Source organism: Phacochoerus africanus, chromosome 7 (assembly GCF_016906955.1).
Source record: "Phacochoerus africanus isolate WHEZ1 chromosome 7, ROS_Pafr_v1, whole genome shotgun sequence".
In the NCBI taxonomy this organism is placed as follows: Eukaryota; Metazoa; Chordata; class Mammalia; order Artiodactyla; family Suidae; genus Phacochoerus; species Phacochoerus africanus.
In genome coordinates this window covers 58,324,383-58,338,499 of record NC_062550.1, presented here as the reverse complement: position 1 = coordinate 58,338,499, position 14,117 = coordinate 58,324,383, and the positions used below count along the sequence as shown (strand labels likewise).

The following is a 14,117-nucleotide window of genomic DNA, read 5'->3' as shown; positions in this document are numbered from 1 at the left end:
AAATGCACTTTTTGTATTAGTACATGCACCCTTATGTTCTTTTTATATTGCACATATGAGGTTTCCTGTGTTGTCTAATTATACAAGGTTCTATCTTATCCAATGGAGATTCCAAATCTGCCTTCTCAATTAACTCATGGATATGAGACAAGAGACTTGTGTTCTTTCTGTTGAACAGCAGAATGGCTCTCTGAAATGTAGGTCATTTGTGATATCAGGAAGAGTGTAGGCTTAAACATTCCCCAATGTACTCTGTAGTCATTTATCTGTATGCTAATGATGGAAGCCTGTAACTTTTGTAAATATTTAAAACAATATATTTTAATGTTACAGTGATATTTCCTGGGAGCAAAAACATTTTTAATTCATGAAAATAATAATAATAATTTCAATAATAAAAATTATTATTTGTGCCTCATTACTGAGTCCCACGTTTCAGGTCAGTGTACAAATACAAATTCAGCGCCCAAGCCTTTCAGACCTGTATATGCCCATTTATATGTATCCATTTACTGGCTTTCTCAGCTGCTCAAGTAAATAAGAGGTGAACTGTACTATAAAAGGAAGAAATGTGTGTTCACAGAGCACAGCAGAGAGATTCTACCATCATGGATCCTTGCTTGAGTTCTCTATCTTTCTAAGCCACCCTCCATATCACCAAAACAGAAACATACGCCTCTTCTCAAATTGCTGTGAAATATCCCTGGGAGTGGCAGAGAGCAGCGCTCCCTAGTGCTCATCATCCAGGATGTGGGAGCAGATTCTAGAGGAAATAGAATTACCCTTTAAAGCCTTATCAATACTTGTGCATTTGCTTAGTTAATCCTCACAGGAGCTCTTTGAGATAGCTACTGTTATTATCTCTCATTTGTGAATCAAGAACTAAAACATATAAAAGTCTTCATTATTGTAACTTGTCCAAAGTCATAGGCAGTAGGTGGTAGACCTTTGGGAAGGGCCCACGTGGGAGACTGGTAATTCCATTTCTTAGTAATCCCAACACATTCTGTTTCCTCTTCAGCACCAGGAAAGATGGCTGTTTCTTTAGTTGATACCAGGTGACATAGTTACCCTGCATTTATGGCCATGATCTATATAAAGTTCATATCTTTAACAACTATAATCAAATGTGTTCAAGATCATTGCCTGGTGAGGGGCCTTCAAACAGTAAGCCAAGTGTTAATGTGGAAGGGCCACTCTCCCATCTATGGGCAATATGCTCTTTTATGACTGAAAAGTCAGGCACAATTGATCACTCCCTTTTAGTTTTTATCTTGCATTAAAAAAAATCTAATAGGTATAATCTAATAGAAGTTAAATGCACATGGGATGTGACTCTAGTTTTCTTAGCTCAGCAGGGACCAAAGTATGGCCAAGGACCACCCTGAATTCCTGGGATGAAGCCCTGTGGTGCTATTTAGACTGCATAATTCACATCTGAAGAAATTGCTTCTTTGAATTATTATGTCCATAGCTTAATGTGCTCAATACTTTAAAATCGAACATCATTCATTTTTTAAGCATGTATGTGTTTGTTTAAGGAATAGTTCAATAAATGAAAGAATGCTTATGTTAACAATATAGAACCTCAATATTTCAGAGCACCTCCATTACAATTAGCATGCTGGTCCATTTCCTTAATAATATACTTCAGAATAGAGCTGTCTGCACTGTGAGGGCTAGTGATATTGAACAGTTTAGCACTGCAATAAAGCGTCGACACAACAGGGCAAATGTTCTCAGTTTCAAATGGGCCATCCTCATGGCCTAGCAATCCCACAGCACTTACCCCCACAGAATAAACCTCAGATCTCTCCAACCCATTACTTCCTACTACCTATTTTAGACAGACAACCTCATCTCCTACATTGGGAGAGGGGGAGGGTCAAACGGAACAGAGCCTACTTTTGTACTCAGTACAAAACTCACAAACTTACTTACAATTGCTTATAAACTTCTTTCTTCCTGTTATGATAGAAGATTTGTTTTTCCTTTCTAAAGCTAATCCCTCCATCTGTGCTTTGGAGCCATTTCCCTCCCACCTTCTGATGTACATTATGTTGTCAATAATTCATTTTTCCTTGCATACTTATGCTCTTCCTTTAAAATAATCCTGTTAAAATATTCTTGTCTCCCCAAAGTCTAAATGATCTTGCCTCAGACCTCTAGCTTCTGTGCCATTTTGGTCACCTTCATAAATTTCCTGAAGGAGGTGTCTAAATTCTTCTCCTTTTCTTCCCTCTCATCCATAACTATTAAAATCTGGCTTTCTTCTTTTATTTTATTAGAGTATCATTGATTTACAAAGTTATGTTAGTTTCAGGTGTACAGCAAATTTATACATATACATATATCCACTCTTTTTCAGATTTTTTTCCCATATAGGTTATTATACTATATTGAGTAGATGTCCCTTTGCTATATAGCACGTCCTTGTTAATTATCTATTTTATATATAGTTGAGTGTATATGTCAATCTCACCCTCCTAATTTATCCCTTCCAATCATGTTTCCCCTTTAGTAACCATAAATATTGTTTCAAAATCTTTGAATCTGCTTCTGCTTTGTAAGTTCTTTTGTATCATTTTTTATCAGATTCCATATATTAGTGATCTCATGTGATATTTGACTTTGTCTGACTTCACTTAGTGTGGTGTCCATCCATACTGCTGCAAATGGCATTATTTCATTCATTTTTTTCATGGATGAGTGATATTTTATTGTATATATAGATACCACATCTTCTTTATCCACTCCTCTGTTGATGGACATTTACATTGCTGCCATGTCTTGGCTACTGTAAATAGTGCTGCAGTGAATATTGGCGTGCATGTATATTTTCAAATTATGGTTTTATCTGAACATATGCCCTGGAGTGGGATTGCTGGGTTATATGGTAGTTCTATATTTATTTTTTTAAGGGATCTCTGTACTGTTCTCCACAGCGGTTGCACCAGTTTATATTCCCACCAACAGCATAGGAGGGTTCCCTTTTCTCCACACCCTCTCTGGCATTTATTGTTTGTAGACTTTTTGTTGATGGCCATTCAGACTGGTGTGAGGTGATACCTCATTGTAGTTTTGATTTGCATTTATCTAATAATTAGTGATGTTGCACATCTTTTCATGTGCTTTTTGGCCATCTGTCTGTCTTCTTTGGAGAAACGTCAGTTTAGGTCTTCTGCCCATTTTTTAATTGTGCTGTTTTTTTTTTAATATATATAAAGCTGTATGAGATGTCCATATATTTTGGAGATTAATCTCTTGCCTGTAGCTTCATTTGCAAAGATTTTCTCCAAATCTGTGGGTTGTCTTTTTGTTTTGTTTTTGGTTTCCTTTTCTGTGTGAAAGCTTTTAAGTTTAATTAGGTCCTATTTGTTTATTTTTGTTTTTATCTTCATTACTCTAGGAGGTGGATCAAAAAAGATATTCCTGCAATTTATGCCAAAGAGTGTTTTGCCTATAATTTCCTCTTTCCTCCACTGTATGTTCTTGCCTTCTTTGCTGTAGATTAATTGACCATATGCATATGGGTTTATTTCTGAGATTTCTGTGCTGTTCTATTGATCTATATTTCTGTTTTCGTGCCAGTACCATACTACTTTGATGCCTTAGCTTGGTTGTATAGCGTGAAGTCAGGGAGCCTGATTCCTCCAGTTCCATTTTTCTTTCTCAAGATTGCTTTGGGTATTTGGTGTCTTTTGTGTTTCCATATAAATTTTAAAATGCTTTGTTCTGGTTCTGTGAAAAATGCCTTTGGTAATTTGAAATTGCAATGAACTGTAGATTGCCTTTAGTAGTATAGTCATTTTGACAACATTGATTCTTCCAATCCAAAACATGGTATATCTTTCCATTTGTATGTTTCATCTTCAATTTCCTTCATCAGTTATTCTTTATTACTTGGTAAAATCAATGATGACCTTCATAGTGCTAAATCCAATAGTATTCATTCCCCATTTTCCATAATTTATCAAAAGATTTCAATAGCATTGATATTCCTTCAAAATAACCTTTTTGATACATCTATGTAACATATTAGAGGGCCTATAAACAAAATTCTATTTTAAATAGAAATTTAAAATACCAATATAAATAAATTTATATTTACTAGATTGGTACATGACATGGATTGGTTTGGAAATAGCTAGGACATAGTTGGACTGGCTATTTGGTAAAGAGTGTTGGAACTATCAGACACCAATACAGAAGAATAATAATGGAGAAACTTCTAATAAATCAAATGTAAAAAGCAAAACTTCAAAAGCTTTAGAAGAAAAGTGTTTATAATATCAGGATAGGATAGGATTTCTTAAACCAGGCACAAAATTTACAACACATAAGCAAAAGTGTAAGATTTGACAACCTTAAAACATTTGGATGAAACACAGCATAAAGAAAGGGGAGAGACAAATCATAAAGATAGAGAAGAAGTGTGTGCTGCTCACTTAATCAGTAAACACTTAGTATTCAGAATACAGAAGATTCTTACACACTAATAAGGAAAAGACCAAAAATCCAGCAGGAAATAATGGACAGCAGGCTTGAATAGCCAAATAATAGAAGAAGGAACTAATATGAACTATAACCAACAGAAGAGATGTTCAACCAAATTAAGACAAAATTCAATTAAAAATCCTTCATCTTGGAGCAAATATAAAGTCTGAGAGTTGCAGATATTAGGGAAAAAATGGAAAATTTTCTATTATCATTAGGAGAACAATTATCCAATATCTAGGTAAGCTAACAATTCTTACACCTCTAGCTGACTCAGCAATTCTACTTCTGTTTGGACCTAGAAGACTCTAACGCATGCATTCCAGAAGACATTTAAAAGATGTATATTGTCATACAGAAAACTTAGAAATGAACAATTACTGTGGCTTTTTCTTATTAATGAATTCTGTACAACAATTAAAATTATTGTGAACATGGAAAAAAAATAACCTGTTGTTTATCTTCTGTGATACATCATCACCGTCTAATTTTTTTCCCCTACTAGGTATCTGGTGCAGGTTGATTTCCTTCTATCAGAACGCTAGATGTCATATTCCCCAACAGTCCTTTTATCCCTCTTCTCTTCTCACTGCACTCTCTCCATTGAACTGGTATCAGCTGCATCCAAGGCTTTGACCAATATTTATATCCCGATGACTCACAAATCTTAAAATATTTTTATTTTGAGATAATTGTAAATTCACATGTGGTTTTAAGAAGTAATACAAAGAGATCCTGTGTGCTCTTTGCTAGTTTCCCCTAATGATAACATCTTATAAAATTACAATACAATATTGTGGCCAGGTTATTACTATTATATGATGTCCAGGTACAGAACAGTTTCATCCCCCTGAGCATATTTCATGTTGTATCACTTCCTTTTCACTCCCTGTCCCCTTCCATACTTATTCCCTGGAAATCACTAATTTGTTTTTCATTCCATAATTTTGTCATTTCAAGAATATTACATAAATCATACAGTATTGTAGCTTTTGGAACTGGCCTTTTCCACACAGTAGAATTCTCTGTAGAGTCATCCAAACTGTTGTGTATATCAATAATTTGTTCCTTTTATTGGCAAATAATATCCCATTGTGTGGATATACCACAGTTATTTGTTTATTCACCCGATGAAGACATCTGAGTTATTTCCAGTTTCTAGCTATTACAAGGAAAGCTGCTGTATACATTCATGTATAGGTTTCTATGTGAATGTGTTTTCATTTCTCTCAGACAGATGGCCAAAAATATAATTGCTAGGTTATATGGTAGTTAATGTTGTTGCCGTTTAAGGAAGTGCCAAGTTGTTTTCCAGAGTGTCTGTACTATTTCACATTTCTACCATTTATGTATGAGTGATTCCTTTTCTCCACATTCTTACCAGCATTTGGCATTGTCATTAACTTTTTATTTTAGCCATTATGATAGTTGCGTAGTGATATCCCATTGTGGTTTTAATTTGCCTTTCCTTAATGATTAATGGTGTCAGTCATTTTTCCTTGTGCTTATTTACCATCTACACATCCTCTTCTGTGAAAAATTTCATATCTTTTGCCTTTTTTTTCATTTTACTGTTAAAGTTTGATAGTTCTTTACATATTCTACCTCCTTATCCTCTGCTGTCTATGTGGTTTGCAAATATTGTCTCCTAGTCCATAACTTTTCTTTTCATCCTCTTAACTCTTTGCATAGCTTTAAGTCCTAAATATTTTTTCTTTGTTCTTTTCTAAAAGCTCTATAGTTTTACGTGTTATATTTAAGCCTGTAATCCATTTTAAATTAATTGTTATTAAGTATGAGGTTTAAGTCAAGGTTTATATTTTTGCCTATGAATGTCCAGTTGTTACAGCATCATCTTATCAAAAGACTATACCCTTCATCCATTGGATTACTTTTGCACCTTTGTCAAAAATAGTTGGGCATATGTGCAAGTCTATTTCTTTTTCATCTATCTGGGTCTCTCCCTCCACCAATATCCAGCTCCATACTCAACTGTCTCTGTTCTACTTGGAGAGGGAATTGAGGTGCCTGCTGAGAATGGCAGTTTAGGGTTCCCATTTTGGCCTTTGCTGGTGTAGTAGGGAAGTGGAATTACAGTTTTTTCTGTGATATTTCACTGGAGTAGAGTGATTATTACTTAAACATTTTCTGACTTGTCAGGCTGCCATTTCCTGGGCCTTTGGCTAGAAAGAACAGGCTATTTTTTGGTGATTTTTTTTTTTTTTGGAGGGGGGCTGCATCCATTGGCATTTCCAGATTTCCAGCTTCTTGAGCTAATGTCTGGAATATATAAGGCAAAAAGAAAAACCAGAGAATTCACCACCATGTGGTTCCTTGAGGTCTGAGACCCCTAGATAGCTTCTCATCTTCTCTACACCCCTGAGCATCTTCTTATATTTGTTTTGTACATAATTCCCAGGGTTTTAATGTACTTGAAAAGTTTGCCTGTTTGGTCTTCACAGAAGTGGAAATCTGACTCAGAAAATTTTACTTCCAGTTCAGATCCTTTCTCTACAGTCCAGAAATAATTACTGCAATACCTCATTGTCATCTGTTCTTGTATGTCTCTAAAGCACCTTAGTGGTAACTTGCTCAAATTTGAGCCCACTCCGAATGTTGCACTCCAGCCTTCCTGATACACCAGCCAAAAATGTGAAGCTCTTCTTAGCACCTCTTTTCCCTTCCAACTTGAACATCATGAAGTCCTCTAGATTTTTTTCTTCAAAGATCTTTTTACATCTTCCCATTGTCTGTATCTATATGCCACAATTCTAATCTAAGCAACTCTCATATCTGATCAAAACTTTCTGCAAACACCTCTTACCTGATCTACCCACAGACACACTCTCTACTCTACTCTATGTTTTTCTCCATAATACAGCTATAAGGATCTTTTTTTAAAAAAATTATTATTACTCAATAACTTTTCATTGCTTTTAGGGCATTTATTTTTTAAAATCTTTACCTTACCTCTAAGCTTTCCATATATCTATTATAGAAGCTCAATAAATACTGGTTGATAAATAACTATATTATGCTAATATTTTGGATGCATGCTTTCTTGCTAGATTCAAGTCACCTAATGGGCAGAGACATATCCTAAAACTCTATGTACTCTCAGTGCAACAGGAATCAGTGAATGGTTAATGCTGATGGTCTTGGTGGTCTAGTGACTGTATACAAGGAGATTATGTCTACAGTGTGGTTAGAAAGGGAGCTTATGCATAAGTAACAACAAACAGCAAATTATTAATTGTCCTACTGCTTCCTATAAGGGAATTTGTCTCCTTAATAATTAGTGTTTATTTGTAAGAGCAATATCCTTAAATTTCCCAATATATAGACATTTTTAAACTACTAATAACTTCTCACCTATACTGGAAATGTATAAAATATTATTAGCATTTTTACAGAATAATAATTTCATGGAAAGACTGATTGACAAGAGAATGACAGAATGATAACAAATAAATTTGTTCACACAGTCTTCCCACGTAAATGTTAAATCATCACAAGCTCTTCACTGTGTAAGCTTATGTTTATTTACTGTTGCATTCATTGTATGTAACAGAATACCAACAAAATATTGTGTGATACATTAATATGTAAAGGGAAGATAAAATACTTCCTCTTGCCTTGAAAATCACACAGATCATTTGGGAGAAAAAGTCATGTGATTACTAGAGACTGTAAAAAATAAAATGTATTAGCCCTAGGGCTACGTAAAAAGACAAGGCAGAGTAAGAGAGAAACTGGCAAGGGATAGGCTAATTAGAAAAGATTTCTTGAAAAAAATTGGTCCTGATCTCTTACTGTTAGGACATGAGGGGTGTGTGTGTGTGTGTGTGTGTGTGTGTGAGAGAGAGAGAGAGAGAGAATATGTCCAGAAGTGGGAAATAATACAGGTGAAAGATACAGAAGCAAAAATAGGACTCTGGCACGTAAAACCACCTCTCTGGAAAAGAAAAAAAAAGAATAGTCATAACAAGAAATTTCTGGTTTATTTGTACAGTTATAAATATGAGATTTTCAACATATGATTCAGAACACAATCCAGTATAGACTCTGAGAGATTGAGTAGTTTCCAATCTTCCCTCTTGCCACAACCAATTTATATATCAGATTTATAAGTATTACTTAAACTTCAGACATAGGCTCCAGCACATACATTCTGCAACCTAGGATTATTCCACATTTGAGTAGACTAGTAAATCACATTCCAGCTACAGCTCCTACGCCTGCAGTATTCTGTTTCACATGTGAGGCTTCTTTAATTGATAGAATTTTTTTTTTGTCTAATTCTAAGTTATTTGTAAAAATTTCTCAGAAGTAAGCCATGCAAATTATATAGAAATGAGATAGCTTTTTTTTTTCTTTCTTCTTTTTAGGACTGCACTTGTGGCATATGGAGGTTTCCAGGCTAGGGGTTGAATCGGAGCCACAGCTGCGACCTAACCACAGCTCACAGCAATGCCAGATCCTTAACCCACTGAGCAAGGACGGGAATCAAACCCGCATCCTCATGGATCCTAGTCAGTTTTGTTAACCGAGCCACGAAGGGAACTCCCTGATGCAGCATTTTTTATTGTGACATTTAAGCAGCTAAAATTGGGTCCTTCAGTATGATTATTAGTTTATATTTTCTCTAATTTGCATGTTTCATTTGTGTATTTGACCTTCTGCTATAATAATATTCCTTCATCCGATTTATAATGGTGGTTACCAATTGAAGAAGGGAATGTTTTATCACAAGAACTTAAGCATAAGTACAAAAATTTGCCAAGAGAAATCAACTTGGTCAAACATATTTCTCCCTATTAAAGAGAAAAGCATATCTATCACATTAGAAAAGAAAATTTCAGGAAGTTGTAAAATCCAAGACTGAGAATTATTTCAAAAGTTTCATTCAATACACCAAATATGGTATATAGAGAAAAAAGAATTGGAAAACTATTATATATAAAATTAAGGTTTTTTTCTATTTATAGAACTCTGGGATATTCCTAAAACTCACTAAATTGTTAGCAACAGTGATGACACCATTGGTGAGTGACATATAAAAAACTGCTACCAAATTTGAAGCTTCACTTAAGGGCTTCTAAAGCCAAATAGTTCCATGGGGGAGCAGGGAGTAAATTAAAGCTTGAAGGAAAGATGGGATTTTACTGACGGCATTTTTGAAGAGAAAGAGATATTTAGCTATAACTAGGTTTGGTTCTTAAGAAAATTGTTATTAGTTTGGGAACTAATAACAGTATTTAAAATGTGTTTCCTGGGCGCCAGGCTGTGTTCTAAGTACTTTTACCCTCTCAGCAATTTTAATCCTCTCAGCAATCCCAGGAGTCAAGTGCTCCTATCTTCATTTCACAGAGGAAGAGATTGAGGCACAGAGAGGACAGGTAACTTGCCCAGGGTTGCAGAACTAATAAGCAGTAGAATGTGATTTGAAGCCTGGCTGGTATTGCTGCAGTCTGTGCACTCTGCATAGAGTCTCTTATCACAGCCATTCACAAGTGTGTAGTCCTCTCCGTCAGGCCTTTGTATATTCTTTCTTAGTTAATCCCCATGGCAATTCCCAGAGCTAGGTATTACTTATCCATTTCAGAGATGAGGAAATGGAGATAAAGCCAGCCCAGGATTAGAACTCATGCTATATATACCTCATGTTTCCAACGTCTGTGCCTCCAGCTTGGCCAAAGAGCAGTAAAGCAAATCCATAACACATAGACTGGATAAGTCAATGTTTTACATTTACAATCCTAAATGTAAAAGGATTTTGAGCAAAATTTTTTTTAATTTGGACTTGATTCTTAAGACATTCCTTAATGTCTAGTTGCTCAATAAATGTTGCTAAATGAAGGAATGAATGAATATAAAGTTAAGTGGAGGTGCTGTTATACCACCATCTCTTCCTGACCTTCAATGGTAGCATGAATCACAAAATAAAATTTAAAAACCACAGCCAAACAGAGGTAGATCACTTATTTTCTTTAAAATACTTTGCGGAGAATAAGATTCCACTGCCCCAGATCGGCTACAAAATACCTGGGTTGTGGTTTTCTGATCTGAATATCCACACTTCTGAAAGGCCTTTTTAATAACTAAATCTAATTAGCAAGATTTCCAACTCTCTTATGGTCTTATTAAAGTAGCTAAGCATAGCAACAGTAAAGAACACAATTATCCTTTATTATTAATGAAACTAATCAATTAAGAGGCTTCCTCGATAATCCTTGACTTTTTCAATTACTATTTGGACTAAAGTTAGTTATATCTAGGCCGCTAGGCTCAAATTTTAATGTCTTAATTCATTCAAAAATCATTTTTAAGCAATTTTTTACTTAAAGCTGTATTCCCATCTCTAATGCTTCCAGAGGACCTTAGGCCATATCAGTATGGAAATTCTTTGTCTCATTGATTGTCCTTCCTATTCAGTGAGCGAGACTTCATCAGAGAGGTGTTTGCAGCCTTCCCTCCGCTAGTCTCTAATAGAAACACTAAAGCTTCATGTCAGGTCTCTGCATGTTCAGATGACATGAGAAGAAACTGACAGAAATAAGGAAAACAGGATCATCTTTCTGGTCCTTTGTTTTCCTGTTTTTCCAATCTTGAAACTACAGAGGGCGATATTACCTATGTATTAACATGATCTACTCATGTTTCCTCCTTTCTGACCAGTATATTTATTACACCTAGTGTGAGCTGAAATATAGCTACCTCTTTTTTCCCTTACTAAGCATATCACAGTGAATTGGTAACATCTATTTTTTTTTCATAGATTGCTTTCTGAAAGAACTTGTCATTATATATCCTAGCTTTTTTAAAAAAATATAGCTGACTTACAATAATCATAATGGTCTCTAGTGTCGAACATAGCAATTTGATATTTTTATACATTACAAAATGGTCACCATGACAAGTCTAGTTACTATCTGTCACTATACAAAGTTATTATATTATCGACTATATTCTCTGTGTTGTACATTATATCCCTATGACTTATTTATCTTATAACTAGAAGTTTGTAATTCTATAATCGCCCTAACCTATTTTACTAATCCTCCCCACCTCCCTCCTCTCTGGCAACCACCAGTTGTTCTCTGATTCTGTGAGTCTCTTTCTGTTTTGTTATGCTTGTTTTTTTGTATTGGTTTTTACATTCTACATGTGAGTGAAATCATGTATATGTGTCTTTATCTAACTTATTTCACTTAGCATAATACCTTCATGCTGTTGCAAATGTCAAGGTTTCATTCTTTTTTATGATTGAGTAGTATTCCATTGTATTTATGTATACATCTTCTTTACCCATTCATCTGGCAATGGAAACAGTTTGCTTCCGTATCTCAGCTATTGTAAACAATGTTCACCAATTTGTTGAGCATTTGTATGATCATTATCTTACATTCTTTATGGGATAGATTGCTTATCTCTACTTCATTTAGTTCTTCTGGGGTTCTGTTCTTGTTTTTGGAGCCTACTTTTTTTGTCTCATTTTAACTAATCCTCTGTACTTATTTCTAAATATTAGATTTTGTTTCCTGATATTGAAGAAGTGGTCTCATATAGGAGACATCTAGTGGGGCCCAGCAATACATTCCCCTCTGGTCACCACAGCTATATGATCTAGGGGTGGCCCTTATGTGGGCTTAGTGGGCCCTTCTGTTGTGAAGAGGCAGACTGATGTAGGTGCGCCAGTAAGCAAAGCTGGCCCTTTGCCAGGTTGGCTATCAGGCTGTGCCTCATGAGGAGGCTGCCAACCCACTGGTGGGTGGGGCAGGGTCCCAGCAGTGGCTGGCTGTGGAGGCTAGGGAGGCCAAAGAAGGGGATCTTGGGGCTGATGCTGGCCCACTCTGTCTTAGCTATTGCCTGAATTTTTTTTTTTCTGAAGGGTCAACATATTATCTGAGAAAGAAAAAGTACCACGAGGTTAAATACATGATCTGTTCTATCATTTTAAATTTTAGCAGTAAGTGTATATTCTGTAAACTCACCTTCATCATTAATTGGTCCTTACAAATTTTTAGTGGATAATGTTCACACCAAATATGACTTGGAATTAACTATTTGCGATAATATAGGCCAACTTTGCAAAATAACCTGTCCTTCCTTCTCTGTTGGAGCTCAGCTATTTTAGTCAAAGCCTATAATTAGCAAGTTTCTCCAGCTTTCCCACAATGAAGGCATTTCATCCATTAGAGTAGAGAGAAAAATAACAAAAAATTTCAAATGGAAATAAGCTGATGTAACTGCCTATCCTTCAAACCATTTCTCTTCCTGCTTATGATTGCTATTGTGTTTTGGTTTATAGGGACCGAGCCCCTTTTATTTTTACTTCAGAGATGGAGTATTTTATTACAGAGGGTGGGAAAAACCCACAACATTTCCAAGATTTTGTGGAGCTCTGCTGTCGAGCTTATAACATTGTCAGAAGACACAGCCGACTGCTCTTGAACCTACTAGAAATGGTAAGTCCCTTGGGGAAATAACAGAAATAATAAGCTTCATTTATGTCTCTCTTTTGGTAGTCTGTCTTTGCTAATGGCTTGGAGTTCCCCAAAGAGCTATTCAAAACAGGATAGAATGAACAAACTAAAAGTACCACTGTACAGCTTATAAACACATTTCTTAATAATTCATAACATCAGTTCACAGTTATTGTCTCAAACCTTTCTCTTCACAATAATATTGATGTATTCATCAGTTATCTCAGTATATTTTGATTAAAGATCAAGGACACTAATTTAGAATATTGTATCAGTTGCATTGTGTTTTAGGATTTTTCAAAGGTACTTTAAAAATACTGTCTCATTTATACATTATGGCACCCCAATGATGTAGAACGGGCAAGGATTTTTATGGTTTCCCCTCCCAATCTCTGCCTTTGATCCCTTGCTTATTCTCCAGATTAAGAAGCTGAGAGCCAAAAATGGAAGGTGACTTGCTGGCAATTCAGTTGGAGAGTAGTACATTTAGTGAGTTGCATTTACTGAGTCATGGTCCTGTGTGCTCTCTGTGGACCAACAGGGGAATTTTTAATGTTTTGATCCACTGTCCAATGGAGAGAAGAGGTAGAGTGAGAAGGATCTAATAGAAATATCTTACAAGAAAAGAATGTGGTGATTCCTGTAAGCACATACATACACACTAGTGATTGCAGCAAATTGTAGGATCGAAATACTTTTTTTTGTAAATAAGCATGGTGTTTGGAGACAACGCAATCATCGAAAACACCTGCTTTAGAGCCTTCAGATGACAATTCTACTAGATGCTGCTAGGGCACAGACTTGGTGGCAGGGACTTCCTGGGTTTGAATTCTAGCTTGGCATTTTACTGACTACATTCCTCAGGGTATGTTCCTTAACTCCAGTAGGACTTGGTTTCCTCATCTATGAGGAAACTGCCATATAGTATCCCCTAATCACTCGGTTAGTTAAATTTACATTAACGAGTATTGAATAAAATTTTAAATTCAGCTTCTTAGCCTCACTAGCCACATTTCAACTGCTCTAGCAACATCTTACTAGTGGTACCATATTGGACAGCACAGTTATAAAACATTACTATCATAGAAGAAAAGTTCTATTGGGTAGTGATAAAGAATGTTGACCTTGTTGCAG

General features: G+C 35.6%; 1 protein-coding gene across 1 annotated transcript in view; it reads left to right on the top strand.

Annotated features, from left to right (window-relative positions):
* The window catches only part of PIK3C2G (phosphatidylinositol-4-phosphate 3-kinase catalytic subunit type 2 gamma), a 360,083-nt gene that overhangs the window by 242,485 nt on the left and 103,481 nt on the right, over positions 1 to 14,117 (top strand). Inside the window, exon 25 of the mRNA XM_047787464.1 lies at positions 12,809 to 12,965. Coding sequence (XP_047643420.1) covers positions 12,809 to 12,965 — 157 coding nt within the window. The remainder of the gene's footprint in view (positions 1 to 12,808; positions 12,966 to 14,117) is intronic.